The sequence below is a fragment of the Neoarius graeffei genome, chromosome 7, assembly GCF_027579695.1.
Source record: "Neoarius graeffei isolate fNeoGra1 chromosome 7, fNeoGra1.pri, whole genome shotgun sequence".
NCBI classification, from domain to species: domain Eukaryota; kingdom Metazoa; phylum Chordata; class Actinopteri; order Siluriformes; family Ariidae; genus Neoarius; species Neoarius graeffei.
This window is the reverse complement of record NC_083575.1, coordinates 50,712,473-50,730,267: the sequence shown is the minus strand read 5'-3', so window position 1 is coordinate 50,730,267 and position 17,795 is coordinate 50,712,473. Positions and strand designations below refer to the sequence as shown.

General features: G+C 39.6%; 2 protein-coding genes across 3 annotated transcripts; one reads left to right on the top strand and one right to left on the bottom strand.

Annotated features, from left to right (window-relative positions):
• Positions 1 to 157: 157 nt before the first annotated feature.
• Positions 158 to 4,948, top strand: ankrd2 (ankyrin repeat domain 2 (stretch responsive muscle)). Its single transcript, XM_060924724.1, is given in 9 exon segments — positions 158 to 226; positions 805 to 912; positions 1,989 to 2,150; positions 2,324 to 2,428; positions 2,500 to 2,598; positions 2,684 to 2,782; positions 3,385 to 3,483; positions 3,593 to 3,691; positions 4,865 to 4,948. Coding segments are annotated over 9 exon segments (924 nt in total).
• A 1,795-nt stretch (positions 4,949 to 6,743) lies between these two features.
• On the bottom strand, positions 6,744 to 15,806 carry morn4 (MORN repeat containing 4). 2 transcript variants are annotated; one of them, XM_060924723.1, is made up of 5 exons: positions 15,671 to 15,806; positions 15,138 to 15,220; positions 10,074 to 10,184; positions 9,768 to 9,877; positions 6,744 to 8,529 (listed from the first exon to the last, which is right to left on the bottom strand). In XM_060924723.1, the coding sequence occupies exons 2-5, from the start codon at positions 15,206 to 15,208 to the stop codon at positions 8,381 to 8,383; spliced, it is 441 nt and encodes a 146-aa protein (XP_060780706.1). In that variant the 5' UTR covers positions 15,209 to 15,220; positions 15,671 to 15,806; the 3' UTR covers positions 6,744 to 8,380. The 2 variants fall into 2 exon arrangements, with proteins under 2 accessions (XP_060780706.1, XP_060780704.1); XM_060924721.1 differs by lacking the exon at positions 15,138 to 15,220 and having other exon boundaries at positions 10,074 to 10,188.
• Between the last annotated feature and the right edge of the window lie 1,989 nt (positions 15,807 to 17,795).

Here is a 17,795-nt window from a genome sequence, read left to right as displayed (position 1 = left end):
TCACTCAGTAGGCTGCTTATTTATAGGTGCCAGTTACTGCTCATATTCTCATTCATAATTAAATATCATCAATATAGAGGTCACATTGCTTGAAAGTGTTTCTTAAAGTTTTTAATTGGAAAAATTTTGCTTATCTATCCTGATTAATTTCATCAGGATGGATAAGGATATCCTGTGGGCCACCACGATCGTTGACCAAAAAGCTGAGTTGGACCAACAAGAGCAGGTATGGCATTTTTTTTCTGAGATAATCTGATTTTAAATTAACTTTATGAATGCATTGACAATATTTCAGTAGACTAGTTTGGGTTCTACTCTTTGTTGAAAGTTAAGGGTACATGGAACTTAGACGTTCACAATTATTGAGCTGTATTGACCTATTACAATTCACGTGATGTACATCAAAGTTTCTTCACAAACAGAATACCCTCATTATAAATAAAGGAAAAATCAGAACTATTAAGAAAACATTACATGTATTATTTCTAGCGGATTCACTTTGTCTGTGGGATTGTTCAGAAAACGTGACTCGATGTATTGATTGTTTATATACGGTAACTTACATTACACTTTTTTACTTCACACTTGAGTTGATACCCTGGCTGATCTGAACAAACAAAAAAATAATAATTTAATTATCCCATTTATATTTCAATGTTTATAAAGTCCTTCTGACAATATTTGATTTTCTCATCCTTCTTTATGTTTGTCTAACTAATTTGTTACATAACCATATCAGTTTATTAAAAAGTTGCATGCCTCTGCTCTGACTTATTTGAACTCTATGAGCTTTATTGTTTTCAGAAACACAGAACACATGCCCGGAAGCTGGGAATTTTGATTGTGGATGACACTAAATACAGAAGTGAGATGAGGAATGAGTCACTCAATCAGAGTTTTGCAAATATTCAGGTAAATGGTTGTCAGAGTTGCCGTGCCTATTCATTTAAAGAAATGAGAAAAAATATCTTATTTCTGTAGGGTGAGGGTGGAAAAATACATTCGAAAGCTGAATCTACATTTAAATTCAAATTCGAATTTATCATATGAGTAGAACGATATGGATTATTATGGATTGGCTTTTTTTGGATTATGATAGAGTTTTCGCTTGTGTAGGTTACGGAGCTCTCAGATGGTCAGTTTTAGCCACTCTGCAATATGACCACCATAATCCAAACTCAACCCCATGGCATCTCATGGTATTACAAGCTTAGAGCTTGGAATCAGCCTTATTAGAGGTCAGAAATGAATGGAATCCAGCACGGATTCCTCATCCTTAATGCAGTATGATCGTAAACAGGAGAAGAAAGGTTAGCTCACAGTAAAATCCAGCAACAGTTTGATTGCTTATAATATACATTAATAATGTACATTACTTCTTACATTACAGCAGCACTTTATTTACGTACAATACTGTACAAAAGACTTAGGCACATGTAAAGAAATGCTGTAGATTAAAAATGGCTTAAAAATAATGGCATGAAATGTTTCAATGTTAAAAAATACTGTAAACATCAGTAAGCCATAATAAATAAAACAAAGTCAATATTTGGCGTGAGATGACCCTTTGCTTTTAAAAAAAATATATAGTAGTCCTAGGTACAATGAGTGCAGTTTTATAAGGAAATGAGCTGTAGGTTTTACCGAGCATCTTACAAAACCAGCCCCAGTTCTTCTGGACACTTGACTGTCACACTTGCGTCTTAATTTTGCAGCAAAACCCAGCAACCTTCATTATGTTTTCTTTTTTCATCTGAAAAGTGCTCTCTTATGTAATATGCTGCTCAGATACAAACTTTTTTTCTGTAACATGTAATTTTGTGCTGGAAAATGACCATTTGGAACTCTAAAATGTTTTTGGACAGACTCGATAATGTCGAAGTCATAACATACAAATCTACAACAAAGTTTGTGTGAAAAAAAAAATGGGGTGCCTAAACTTTTGCACAGCACTGTGTATCTGCAATATAGCATTTCATTGATATGAGCGGTGATGTCATCAGGTGGAGGAGCGGTTGAGGAGGACCTCATCTGATCTTAGGTATGAGATAGTGGATCTAGGTGGTGCTGAGAATATTACTGAGCTCCGTTCGAGGAAAAAGATGAAGAATAAAGAAGCAAAATCTAGTAACCTAACCAATGTTCATGTGGTAAGGAAATTCAATCATGTTTATTTCAAATTAATTTCATATCAAAATGTAAAACATTTATTAATATGTATTTCTTAAGCCTATGATTAGTGTCCCATAATCGTAAATAGTTTTTATTACTTATATTTAATTCAGTCACAGTTAAATTTATTATCATTGCTTTTTTCATATAGGGTCCTGTGGATTGTGTAAACTTCTTAAAGGCATCCGCAAACGGAAACCTCAAAGTGGTTGATAAGTTCTTAGAAGAAGGAGGAGACCCAAATACAGCTGACGAGGTATTTCTGATGTCCTTTACACTTACATTTCAGTAATAATATCTACCCCCCAAAAAAATCACTTTTTTCAGTTCAGAAAATCAGCACTTCACAGGGCTGCCTTTGAAGGTCATGTTAAGATAGTGGAGAGCTTACTTGATAAAGGAGCAAATATCGACTTCCAAGACCGGGTGAGAAAATCTGAATCAGCGTTTGCTTGATTTTTCTTTCATTTATGGCACAGTCTTGAATTCTACGTTATGGTTCTTTTCTCAGTTGGCGTGTACGGCAGTGCACTGGGCCTGCAGGGGTGGACGTCTGGATGCTCTTAAACTCCTGCAGAGCAAAGGAGCTGACTTAAATGTCAAAGACAAAGTAAAAGATCTTTATAAACTCGAGATATACTGTATGAACAAAAGTTTGTGGACACCTGTTGATCCTGCCCATATGTTATTCCTCAAAAAGGACATATAGGTGTGATGGTCAGGTGTCCACAAATGTTTGACCGTATTGTGTACAAATGAATGATTGCATAAATTAAAGTAAATTCTGGGCGGCACGGTGGTGTAGTGGTTAGCGCTGTCGCCTCACAGCAAGAAGGTCCTGGGTTCGAGCCCCGGGGCCGGCGAGGGCCTTTCTGTGTGGAGTTGGCATGTTCTCCCCGTGTCCGCGTGGGTTTCCTCCGGGTGCTCCGGTTTCCCCCACAGTCCAAAGACATGCAGGTTAGGTTAACTGGTGACTCTAAATTGACCGTAGGTGTGAATGTGGGTGTGAATGGTTGTCTGTGTCTATGTGTCAGCCCTGTGATGACCTGGCGACTTGTCCAGGGTGTACCCCGCCTTTCGCCCGTAGTCAGCTGGGATAGGCTCCAGCTTGCCTGCGACCCTGTAGAAGGATAAAGCAGCTAGAGATAATGAGATGAGATTAAAGTAAATTCTTTACATATCAGTGCATGGCTTGGTTTCTGATGTCCACAGCTTCTGAGCACTCCATTACATGTGGCTACCAGAACAGGCCACTGGGACATTGTGGAGCATCTTGTGTCCAGTGGTGTCCAGATTGATGCCAAAGATTGGGTATGAACTACAAGATTTTCAGCAAATAGTAATTTTTTTGTAACTTTAGTCAGTGTGTGAAAGTCATATATTCCATTATACCATTAAAAATGACTCACTTTGTTTTAAGGAGGGCGATACTGCGTTGCATGATGCTGTCAGACTGAACCGATACAAAATCATCAAGTCGCTCATATTGGCCGGAGCAGACATGAAGATTAAGAATGCTGTAAGTACTGCAAACCTCTTAAAGAGCAGGGAAATAAATATATATTTTGTCTTATAATTATAAGAAAACAGTCAAATGATTTGAGATACACTATATGGTCAAACGTTTGTGGACGCCTGACCATCAAAGCAATATATGGGTTGTCTCCAAAATGCTGCTACAAAGTTGGAAGCACTCAATAGTTTAGATGTCTTTGTATGCTGGAGCATTATCATTTCCCTTCACTGGAACTAAGGGGCTCAAACATGTTCCATCATGACAATTCCCCTGTGCACAAAGTGAGCTCCATGAAGACAGGCTTTGCCAAGTTTGGTGTAGAAGAGCTCGGGTGTCCTGCACAGAGCCCTGACCTCAACCTCACTGAACACCTGTGGGATGAACTGGAACACTGACTGCACCCCAGGCTTTCTCGCCTGACATCAGTTCCTGACCTCGGTAATGCTCTTGTTGCTGAATGGGCAAATCCCCATCAGTCATGTTCTAAAATCTAGTGGAAAGCCTTCTCATTAGAGTGGAGCTTATTCTAACAGCAAACTGGGGACTGGAATGGGATGTTCACCAAGCATATACACTACCGTTCAAAAGTTTGGGGTCACTTTGAAATTTCCTTATTTTTGAAAGAAAAGCACTGTTCTTTTCAATGAAGATCACTTTAAACTAATCAGAAATACACTCTATACATTGCTAATGTGGTAAATGACTATTCTAGTTGCAAATGTCTGGCTTTTGGTGCAATATCTCCATAGGTGTATAGAGGCCCATTTCCAGCAACTCTCACTCCAGTGTTCTAATGGTACAATGTGTTTGCTCATTGCCTCAGAAGGCTAATGGATGATTAGAAAACCCTTGTACAATCATGTTAGCACAGCTGAAAACAGTTGAGCTCTTTAGAGAAGCTATAAAACTGACCTTCCTTTGAGCAGATTGAGTTTCTGGAGCATCACATTTGTGGGGTCGATTAAATGCTCAAAATGGCCAGAAAAATGTCTTGACTATATTTTCTATTCATTTTACAACTTATGGTGGTAAATAAAAGTGTGACTTTTCATGGAAAACACAAAATTGTCTGGGTGACCCCAAACTTTTGAACGGTAGTGTATGGGTGTGATGGTCAGGTGTTTAAATACTTTTGGCCATACAGTGTATAGCAGAGTGCAAATCCATGTTTCTCAGGAGGGTGTTACAGCAACGGAGCAGGTGAAGATGTGGCAGTGTGACATTAAGGAGATGCTGGAGAAACTGGAGCAGATGAAATAATATGACCTGGTTTGAAGGTCATATTTTATAAAGTACAGTTGATGACACTGGTGTCCTCAAATGGAAGGAGTTATGCTCTCTTTTGCTGGATTAGAATTACTGACTGATTTTTATCTGCTGACTACACATGGATTTGTCTTGCTGTGTTTACTGTAAAACTGGTAACATTTTAATTCCGTTAAAATGGACTATTTGTTTCATATCTGATGCACAAGAGTACAGCACAGATGTGGATACAAGAGATTGATATAAATCACTTCTATAACAACAGCTTACTGGGTATTTGTTTGAATAAAATCTCGCAGAATTTTCTTGTTTTTTTTCATTAAAATCAATTTTGTTTAATAATCAAAATATTTTACAATACATTACAATGTTTCAAGCATTTTAAGCAAGGCCACACTATTGAGTAGAACTGTGTCACACTCAGGTAAAACAGTAACTGCCATTGTTAATGCTTGTGCAATCCGTCTTCTGTTGACATCATGATTGAAATGGTGGCTTATGCATGCAAAGACATGTTTGCCCACATTAACGTTAACTGCATTAAAGCACAAATGCCCTGGCCTTCTTTTATAAATACATGTCATATTCCAGGGACACAGAGGAAGCAGGGTTAGGATTTCTGTTTGTCCCTGACTTAACGGTAGGCTTTGTGAAGAGGCATTAGCGCATAGTTTCCGGTTACTATCAGGGGTTACCCTTTTGCACAAGTGAAATGGATATACTGTACCCTTGCCAGTCACATGGATCAGCAATATCAGGCTTTGTCATCTAGTAATTAAAACTTAGAGAAATATACCCATTGCTCCATCATCCTTAAACCCCCAATATGCTAAAAGTGCCCATTAAGCAGCGTGCAAACCAGTATGTGTGATGGTTTTGTACAGTAAACATTATATGCGTGCATATATACCCACTCACTCTGGAGGCTTCGTGAGAGCGGATATTTCTGTATGTGGCTCTGCTTACATGTGACCTCTAAGTTTCTGGCATGTTGTCGATGGTGAGTGATGTTATGGTTATCCACTACCATTTGTTGAAGCATTTAAGCAAGCTTTAAGCCAGCTAGAGTAGCATTCATTTTCTTTTTGCTTTGCTAACATGCCTATGTGTTTTTGAATGACAAGCACAGTAATGTCTAAATTGGAAGATTGTGTGAATATTATTTGCATTGTAAATACATGCTGAGCCTTAACACATACAGGAGAAAGAAAGAAAGAAAGAAAGAAAGAAAGAAAGAAAGAAAGAAAATAAGAAAGAAAATTGATTGATTGTGTGGGGGGGAACACAGATATTTGCAGTTCTCCTGAAACAGAGCAAGTTTATTGAGATTATCATCATGAAGCAAAGAAGGGAGTTCACCAGTGTCACCTTTGACCATTGCATGGACACTAGTTTATCTCCACTACAAACATAAAATCATGCCATAAAAAATAAATCAATAAAACAAAACAAACAACCCCACCCACCCACTTATTGTCTTGTTGCTGGTACACTAAAAATTAAACAAGTAATGTCTTTTACAAATTTAGGCCTACGGTACATTTTCCCTGATCCTGTACGTTGATTGCCAGTATGACCACTAGAGAGCGCTGTTTTGTGAAATAAACCCTGTCTTGCCCTCAGGGTGAGATACAACTGTGATTTCTCCATGCGTTATGAGATTACTCTTCTAGACTGGCAATACATAAAGCATACAATCTGTTGATCATTTCCTGTGATGACATAATATAATGTTGCAAATAACTTGTTTTTTAATATATATTTTAAAAATATCTTTGGTTGTGGCATTAAAAATATTTTAATAACTTTATTGTATCAGGCATATTTATGGATGAGTGAAAAGTCAGGTATTGAAATCCAGCAAATAAAACACACTCACTTAGCACCTCGTCAGTTTTTTTATTACTGTTATAAATGTTTTTGTTTTCTGCATTGTCTCTCTTTCCAAACTTTTCAAGTAAATACTGAAGTTACCGTAATACACATTTTGGTGTCAGAGTATAGATAAATATAAAGTAATGAGTACAGCTCATAGTTTAGATGTTGCACATAGTAAAACAGTGTAACTATAGTTAACTAATCAAACAAAAGTGCAGAAAATACTGTCCGTAATTGCGTTGTATGTCAGTTATTATACCATAAATTATTTTATCAGCTGTATATACATATATTTTTAGTTTGTAGTCAATATTTAGGCCTCTATTGTATCAGTGTAATTCCATAACAACACTAATACCTTGTCAGTGCTAAGAATAGGTGTAGTTTCCACTAAGGTCAAGGAGAACATGCCCCTCCTTCTTTTTATTAAAATCTAGTTTTTGTTCCTCCCCCTGCCCGCCGCCAGCTTTCGAATGTTTTCTCAATATCCGGCTGTCGTTACCCGGATGATAAAAATAGAATTATCACATGAACTGAGTGACAAGCAGAATACACCACTGACATACGGATCAATGGACTACAGCCACACCCATGGTTATGCTAGTTCTTAGAAGATACACACCATTACTGGATGAATGCTATTACGGTGAAGATAAAGAAGCAAACTTCCTAGTTCCCCTCACACCATTTTGAATAAAACTGATTAGATACATGCTTTTGCAGTGCAGTTACAATAAATACAGTCAGTAGAGCCTGACTACACCTTTCTGTCCTTACAAGAAAATACTACACAAAGTGCATAAAGACAAATGATACACACTGGTGAGAAAAACCACACAGCAGGATCACCTGCATGAACTCTTCATTGTCCAAACTGTCCGACTTCAATTGAAAACACGTTATCGGCTTTGTACTCAAAATACAATCCACTATATGTATAGGCTTCTGATTATCTCGAACATCAACACTGGATGTACAATGTAGTTTTTCATGAGGTATATACAAATCCTGATATTACATTTTGATTACATTTAAGTGAATTTATATTTAAAGTCAGATTGTTTCTATCAAAATGAAAAAGTGCTTGAAATAACATTTAAATAAGCAAATGTTAAATAAGTAGATAAATAATAAAGAAGGTGCACAATCACCGTCTCACAAAGGCTAATAAATTCACTGTTACACACAGATTCCTCATACAAAACACTCAGTAGCCCCATGTTGTTGATGGTGACTTTGGTTTCTTCATATCTAAGATGAAATAGTTCACATAAATGCAGCAATAATAATCTTGCCCAGTTTTTTTTCCTATATATATTTAAGCTAGAGGCATTGGAGGCAGACCAGCACTGAGAAAGAGAGATAGAGGGAAAGGAAACCCTGTTATCCATTCCTGAGGGTCTGCTGCAACACGCATGTGACAGAGAGCTCTATGTGGAGATCCTGAATCAGTTTCACTCTCGATGTTTGCCTCTGCAGTAGGAGTGGAGTTTGGGAAGCTGATCTAAGAGCAGCAGCATGGTGATTACCACATCATTAGCGTGTTGATCATACAGAGAGGCTGCGTGCAGTGCAGGCTGAGCTCCGGGCCCTCTGCACCACCGCCTGGCTCTTCTCCCGCTTCAGCAGTTTGTTGTCAGAAAAGACCCCCTCGTTCCGTGGAATACCATGGGAACCATCCGGAAATGTCAGTAAGCCTGCAGGGGAAGCCAAAACAACAGACAATATCCTTATTCATTCTCTCTGAGGAAATTTCTGCAAATAAAAAAAAGACCATTACTCTTGAAACTCTTTACTTTTTAATGGAGCCATCAAAGGTTATGTAAAACATGGCGTTCAATAAACCAAGCTCAACATATACAAAAAAGCCTGTAATATTTTAATGATTGAAAATTCTGGATAGGACATACTGGGTAGTTTTGGGTGAGTTGCAATTCCAATGTGTTAAATTTATAGGGTGAATATAATGCTAATTCCACTGATGACAAATTTACAATGCCCAACTAACTCTTAACTTAAGCAGTGGCACATCTTTCATCATTTTCTGTATGAAATTAACAAAAACGTACCCTACCATTCAAAAGTTTGGGGTCACTTTGAAATGTCCTTATTTTTGAAAGAAAAGCACTGTTCTTTTCAGTGAAGATCACTTTAAACTAATCAGAAATCCACTCTATACATTGCTAATGTGGTAAATGACTATTCTAGCTGCAAATGTCTGGTTTTTGGTGCAATATCTCCATAGGTGTATAGAGGCCCATTTCCAGCAACTCTCACTCCAGTGTTCTAATGGTACAATGTGTTTGCTCATTGCCTCAGAAGGCTAATGGATGATTAGAAAACCCTTGTACAATCATGTTAGCACAGCTGAAAACAGTTTAGCTCTTTAGAGAAGCTATAAAACTGACCTTCCTTTGAGCAGATTGAGTTTCTGGAGCATCACATTTGTGGGGTCGATTAAATGCTCAAAATGGCCAGAAAAGTGTCTTGACTATATTTTCTATTCAATTTACAACTTATGGTGGTAAATAAAAGTGTGACTTTTCAAGGAAAACACAAAATTGTCTGGGTGACCCCAAACTTTTGAACGGTAGTGTATATAAAATTCACAGACTGTATCTGACAGTTGTATAACTACTCCAATATTATTTTAAATTGGTAAAATAATGTAAATCAATTGGAACAAAAAACAAAACCAGACACACTACATACGTGGAAATGTTCACAATTCACTAATATTTACACATAATTCATAAATGTAACCCTGTATATTTTCCTGATATTCACTGTGGCTGAAAGCAACAGGATTTCACTTTTTTTTAAACCTGATTTTATTTTAATTTTCCACTGTTCTTTTGATACTTATTTACAGTCTCAGTTGAATAGCTGAATCCATGACTAATCAGAGCAGGGCAGGAATTAAAAAAAAAAGTACCATGTCCTTCCACACGACCATTTTTGAATTCTCCTTCAAACTTCATCCCATCGAATCTGCTAAAAACTCCAACACCTTGGAATTTCCCTTGGACAAATTCACCTTCATACCTTGAATTGAATAGTGGCAGATTGATTTTTACTGTACACACATTGTATAACCATCAATAATCCATAAAACTATTCATAAAGCATTCCAGTTCAATAAGTATCAGATCTTCACATTTACAACAAATTATTAGTTAGAGGAATGCATAAATATCACTATGTTACCTGACAACTGCAATCTGATTACATAATCTCTTACCTGGATCCATCAGGGAACATTAGGACCCCAGAGCCATGGAAGAGGCCATTCTCAAAGTGACCCTTATAACAAGTGCCATCAGAAAACTTCAGTTGCCCTACACCATGTCTCCTTCCTGTATGGGACACATCATGCAAATCTTTGACTTGTAATTTAGATATCAGGGATAGCACAAATTAGAATCAAATGGTTTAGATCTTGGGAAGTGCTGCTTCCTTTTTGCAAAGGCATGGCATGAATAATTCCTTTCATAATGCCTTCCCCCCAAGCTACTTCTGCCACTAGATTTCTTACTGCAGCTCACAACTAAAATCCACTGAAAGCTTTTTAAAGCTGCAATCTTGAGGGACTGAGTCATAAGGTAGCATCTATGATTTAGCTTTCTGGCAAGTTATCTTTGGGAAAGACATGCGCCACAGGAGTTAGAAACAATAAAGAAATGCATTTCATGAAAATGTAAGTTGCAGTACTGTATATAAAGAATGTTAATGTTGATATTAATCCTGAATGCAATACCCAGCATACCTAACATGGCAAGAGATCAGAGTCAAAACAAAATTTAAGCATCAATACTCATACAGGGTGTCCCAGAAGAGTCCATACACTGTCAGAAATAGGGGTACAGTAGTCTGGTTAACACCAGACCATATCACAAGTGAAATATGGTCTGGAATCCGCCTATTGAATTTCTCGTAGGGGAGGTGTGGTTTACGATTGTCAACGGCCATTTATTGGACGTTGAGAATGTCTATTATTTGGCGTATACGTAGCCCATGGCCAATCATGGCAGTTGTACCCAGTGACGTAGATAGAGCGACAAAGAAGAAGAAGAGGCGAAGAAAGACTGTAACGCCAAACGCTGTTCTTTTTTTAAAACAAACTTTCGCTCTAAACTATTCAGAACAGTGTCTAAAGCTTGATCGAAAGTTTGGTTCGTATCGCTCGCCGCCATGTTAAATGTGATCCGTAAACAGTCCCAAATAAACTACAAGCTTCCGTTTGTCGAGTAGTACGCGTCACCGTCTTTCCACCCCTCCCCACTCTCTGATTGGCTCCCTAACTCAGGCGAGCTTTAGACCATAGTTTCCATGCTGTCTTTTCAGATCAGAACGATTGTGCAAAGCAGCATGGGATTTCCCAGGCTAGGGGTACAGTGTGGAGTCCATTTCTGTCCCCCAAGGTACAAGCTCTACTAACATACCCCTTAGGGCTGACTATTGGACCTCAGTGTAACTATGTGTACCTTTTTAGGGCTAAAAAGGTGTATGTAATATTATATATACACACACACACACACCCGATTGCAAAAAAGTTGGGACAAAGTACAAATTGTAAATAAAAATGGAATGCAATGATGTGGAAGTTTCAAAATTCCATATTTTATTCAGAATAGAACATAGATGACATATCAAATGTTTAAACTGAGAAAATGTATCATTTAAAGAGAAAAATTAGGTGATTTTAAATTTCATGACAACAACACATCTCAAAAAAGTTGGGACAAGGCCATGTTTACCACTGTGAGACATCCCCTTTTCTCTTTACAACAGTCTGTAAACGTCTGGGGACTGAGGAGACAAGTTGCTCAAGTTTAGGGATAGGAATGTTAACCCATTCTTGTCTGATGTAGGATTCTAGTTGCTCAACTGTCTTAGGTCTTTTTTGTCGTATCTTCCGTTTTATGATGCACCAAATGTTTTCTATGGGTGAAAGATCTGGACTGCAGGCTGGCCAGTTCAGTACCCGGACCCTTCTTCTACGCAGCCATGATGCTGTAATTGATGCAGTATGTGGTTTGGCATTGTCATGTTGGAAAATGCAAGGTCTTCCCTGAAAGAGACGTCGTCTGGATGGGAGCATATGTTGCTCTAGAACCTGGATATACCTTTCAGCATTGATGGTTTCTTTCCAGATGTGTAAGCTGCCAATGCCACACGCACTAATGCAACCCCATACCATCAGAGATACAGGCTTCTGAACTGAGCGCTGATAACAACTCGGGTCGTCCTTCTCCTCTTTAGTCCGAATGACATGGCGTCCCTGATTTCCATAAAGAACTTCAAATTTTGATTCGTCTGACCACAGAACAGTTTTCCACTTTGCCACAGTCCATTTTAAATGAGCCTTGGCCCAGAGAAGACGTCTGCGCTTCTGGATCATGTTTAGATACGGCTTCTTCTTTGAACTATAGAGTTTTAGCTGGCAACGGCGGATGGCACGGTGAATTGTGTTCACAGATAATGTTCTCTGGAAATATTCCTGAGCCCATTTTGTGATTTCCAATACAGAAGCATGCCTGTATGTGATGCAGTGCCGTCTAAGGGCCCGAAGATCACGGGCACCCAGTATGGTTTTCCGGCCTTGACCCTTATGCACAGAGATTCTTCCAGATTCTCTGAATCTTTTGATGATATTATGCACTGTAGATGATGATATGTTCAAACTCTTTGCAATTTTACACTGTGGAACTCTTTTCTGATATTGCTCCACTATTTATCGGCGCAGAATTAGGGGGGTTGGTGATCCTCTTCCCATCTTTACTTCTGAGAGCCGCTGCCACTCCAAGATGCTCTTTTTATACCCAGTCATGTTAATGACCTATTGCCAATTGACCTAATGAGTTGCAATTTGGTCCTCCAGCTGTTCCTTTTTTGTACCTTTAACTTTTCCAGCCTCTTATTGCCCCTGTCCCAACTTTTTTGAGATGTGTTGCTGTGATGAAATTTCAAATGAGCCAATATTTGGCATGAAATTTCAAAATGTCTCACTTTCAACATTTGATATGTTGTCTATGTTCTATTGTGAATACAATATCAGTTTTTGAGATTTGTAAATTATTGCATTCCATTTTTATTTACAATTTGTACTTTGTCCCAACTTTTTTGGAATCAGGGTTGTGTGAATATATATATATATATATATATATATATATATATATATATATATATATATATATATATACACACACACACACTACCATTCAAAAGTTTGGGGTCACTTTGAAATTTCCTTATTTTTGAAAGAAAAGCACTGTTCTTTTCAATGAAGATCACTTTAAACTAATCAGAAATACACTCTATACATTGCTAATGTGGTAAATGACTATTCTAGCTGCAAATGTCTGGTTTTTGGTGCAATATCTCCATAGGTGTATAGAGGCCCATTTCCAGCAACTCTCACTCCAGTGTTCTAATGGTACAATGTGTTTGCTCATTGCCTCAGAAGGCTAATGGATGATTAGAAAACCCTTGTACAATCATGTTAGCACAGCTGAAAACAGTTGAGCTCTTTAGAGAAGCTATAAAACTGACCTTCCTTTGAGCAGATTGAGTTTCTGGAGCATCACATTTGTGGGGTCGATTAAATGCTCAAAATGGCCAGAAAAATGTCTTGACTATATTTTCTATTCATTTTACAACTTATGGTGGTAAATAAAAGTGTGACTTTTCATGGAAAACACAAAATTGTCTGGGTGACCCCAAACTTTTGAACGGTAGTGTACATATATATAAGTATATAAAGGGTACAAATAAGTACCTTAGAGGGCACTGCCCCAGTGACAAGCCATTATACCCCTAAGGGTTGTAGAGTAAATTTTAGTGTCATACTCTCTTGTAATTTTCCTTTTCACTGAGTGTTGCCTCTTCAAGGACTAACGACTCAAAACATTCTGCATCGAAACATGTTCATCTTATCATGCTCCTTACGTGAGTAGCAGATGTGCATACAAGCCAGCGATTAGAGACGATCCAATCAGCTTTAGAGCTGATCACGCTCCTGGCGCATGATCAGAGCATGTAATTGCAATGCAATGATGTAATGCAATAGATGTAATGTCTCCTTTTTATCCAGTAAAGCGTATATATAGATTTGAGAACAAAGTATGAGGGGTATGCTGAACCCTCATCACTTGTCCATTTCTGCAATAAACCTTCTTTCTCTTGCAAAAGGACGAGACTAGTGTTGGTGTTTGTCATACATATGTGTTATTTACCAGCTGGGAGGTCCGTATCGTGAAATACCGTGACCAAGGTCTTGAAAGTACTGAGCGAGGCCCTCTGGGCCGAGGTCAGTATTCAAGGCCGAGGTAAAGCTGGTAAATAATTTTTTTTTTCTTTACCAAATTCTAACAGCAAACGAGAGCATCCGAAAGGGAAAACCGAGCCGAGCCGCTATTTTGAATCCTCATTCACGGCTGTAATGCAAATGGCTTCCTCCTCGGTATACAAGTGCACTTCCATGGCAGGGAAAAAAACTACATTTTGCCGCCTATTTATACAAAATTGAGTCATTCAGGGTTCAGCCATGTTTTTTCTCGGCATTCGCAACAGTTAGAGGTTTTTAGCTTTCTCCTGAAATGTTTTCTTTTATTTCTTCTTCCTCAGGGTAGTAAAACTCGCTTTCGCTGTGAACACTGTCGTTATCGCTATCCATGCTGTAAAATTAATGCTTTTCTCCTGAGAAATGCTGGCAAAAATTTATAAGATTTTTGATCATCTTATAAATACATCTTGTAAAAAAAAAGATATATGTTGACAAAAAATGCTACATTGTTTGTTGTTGTGAACGAGCAAGTCGCCAGAGGTCTGTAACCGGGGTCCGTACTGTAGGATACGGACCCGCTCGCCAGCCAATCAGAGCGCAGGATTTGATTGAAACCGGACCGTGAAAAAAATAATGTACTGTATTTTCTGAGCGTGTACATAGGAGAAATGGACACTTTTTAGCTACATGTAACTACTTACAAACCGTCCTGTACATGATTGCCATTTCTGTGTACACATGGACTCATCTCTACCATTTACGATGGTGTTGTGCATGTACAGTAATTGCACTTTGAATGCGTTGCTTTAAAAGATCCTTGTGCTGTAGTCATGAGAATGATTTCACTACAGTCTGTTCTTCTTTTGTCTAAGGCATGCTTTACAAATCTCGATATAAAATGTCAACTCATATTGAACGAAAAAAAGTGTTAATTTCGCCTATGTATGGAGATTTTGGGGACAGCCTACAAAACCAGGATTGAGTTGAATAATGAAGCAGGCGCTAGAGAGGAAGAATGACTTGCCTTCCTTCCATTCACCACTGTACTCTTCTCCAGTTGAGTAAGTGAAGGAGCCCCTGGTCAGTGTCATACCTCAAACACCCTGCCAAGACAATATTATACAACACAAAATGATTATAATAACTGACACGTTCGTGTGTCTTTTACACCGTATGTGCAGTTTAACGATTTAAAGCAGGCGGCTTGTCGCTACTCTACAAGGGCAGGAGAACATCTGAGACCTATTCCTGTAGACCAGGGCATATGGTTTAATATAGACACCCAAAGCTGTTTTGACGGTGAGAGTGAGAGTGAGGTGAACCGTGGCACCATTTTCAGTCTTTCATGTTTTATGTGGAGAGACCAGACGGGACATAATGGCGCAAAATTGTCGTCGTGTAAATAATTTGCAGTGAATTACTAAATAATGGCAGTGTCGCCTGCATCTGTACCGCGCGCGCACACAGGAAATACTTCAGGCTAGCACTAACACTGCGCCGCTCTGCTCTGGTACATACAGTATAGGGACGAGGCGAAATAAAAGCGCGTTTACCTGTATAATGTCCTTGTTGTCGCAAAAGCATTAAAACTCCGTTGAAAATGTGTGATTATATCAATTTCCGGAGAAGGAAAGAAAACAAACAAACAAACAAACCAGCCAGCCAGCGGTCTCGAGCTCTCTGCAGCAGCCTCTATAGCGCACTTGTGCTCTCGCGCACTGCTGCTGCTGCTGCTCTGCTCTCCTAGCAACGCAACCTGGCACTTCCTGAACATCGGCGTGTTCTATTGGACGCTTTTCTTAGCTATACATTCAAGCCGCTTGCTGATTGGCTGGCTGTGGAAATTACGGCGACGCCGTTAACCGTTACTCAGAGGAGTCTGGGAATGTTATTGTAGAGTCGTTTCTGGGAAGGTGTGTAAATTAATAAAGCTTTCACAAAAAATACAGAAATAAAACACTGCTTTTTAGTGACTCAGGCAGCCTGTTACCCTGAATACCGGCCCCGAAGAGAACAATGAAACGTTGGGACCAGAAAATTAATCTAATGTGATTGATACTCCACATAAACGTAAACAAACACAGTTCCCTCTCTAGCTTGTATTAGTCAATGCACCAAATTCCCACCTCATCTCATTATCTCCAGCCGCTTTATCCTTCTACAGGGTCGCAGGCAAGCTGGAGCCTATCCCAGCTGACTACGGGCGAAAGGCGGGGTACACCCTGGACAAGTCGCCAGGTCATCACAGGGCTGACACATAGACACAGACAACCATTCACACTCACACCTACGGTCAATATAGAGTCACCAGTTAACCTAACCTGCATGTCTTTGGACTGTGGGGGAAACCGGAGCACCCGGAGGAAACCCACGCGGACACGGGGAGAACATGCAAACTCCACACAGAAAGGCCCTCGCCGGCCCCGGGGCTCGAACCCAGGACCTTCTTGCTGTGAGGCGACAGCGCTAACCACTACACCACCGTGCCGCCCATGCACCAAATTGAAAATATAAAACTATGAATTTGAGTGAAAACTCCAGGTTATGTTGTGTCATACTTGTTTATCAGGTGGACACGCCACATCCCTGCAACCCTGAACTTTTGCTAGGAGAAGCTGTTGTCTATGTCAGAATGTAAATGTGTGAATCACTTGGACTGGACATTGATTAAAGGGGCTGACTCAGTCTTCCCAGAATCCTCTGCATCATGTAGCGAGTCGCCATTTTCAATCTCATCTCATCTCATCATCTCTAGCCGCTTTATCCTGTTCTACAGGGTCGCAGGCAAGCTGGAGCCTATCCCAACTGACTACGGGCGAAAGGCGGGGTACACCCTGGACAAATCGCCAGGTCATCACAGGGCTGACACATAGACACTCACATTCACACCTACGGTCAATTTAGAGTCACCAGTTAACCTAACCTGCATCTCTTTGGACTGTGGGGGAAACCAGAGCACCCGGAGGAAACCCACGCAGACACAGGGAGAACATGCAAACTCCACACAGAAAGGCCCTCGCCGGCCACGGGGCTCGAACCCGGACCTTCTTGCTGTGAGGCGACAGTGCTAACCACTACACCACCATTTTCAATGCTAGTGATATTCCAAAAACAATCCACAACAATTCAACAATATCCGAGGCCAAAAATCTTCACATGAAATTATCTCGATTTTAAAATTATTTCCACCAAGCTATTCTGTTTTCATATGGTTATTTCAGTGTAATGGACCTGACCCAGGGGTGGCATGGTGGTGTAGTGGTTAGCACTGTCGCCTCACAGCAAGAAGCTCCTGGGTTCGAGCCCGGCGGCTGGCGAGGGCCTTTCTGTGTGGATTTTGCATGTTCTCCCCATGTCTGTGTGGGTTTCCTCCACAGTCTAAAGACATGCAGGTTAGGCTAATTGCTGGCTCTAAATTGACCGTGAGCATGAATGATTGTCTGTGTGTCAGCCCTGTGATGACCTGGTGACTTGTCCAGGGTGTACCCCGCCTCTCACCCATAGTCAGCTGGGATAGGCTCCAGCTTGCCTGTGACCCTGTAGAACATGATAAGCGGCTACAGATAATGGATGGATGGACCCAACCCAGCCTTGGCTGTCTCACGGGCTGCCACAAAGGAAAGAAAAGATGAAGCATATTTTCAAGTTTATTTTGTATAGCGCTTTTAACAATAAACA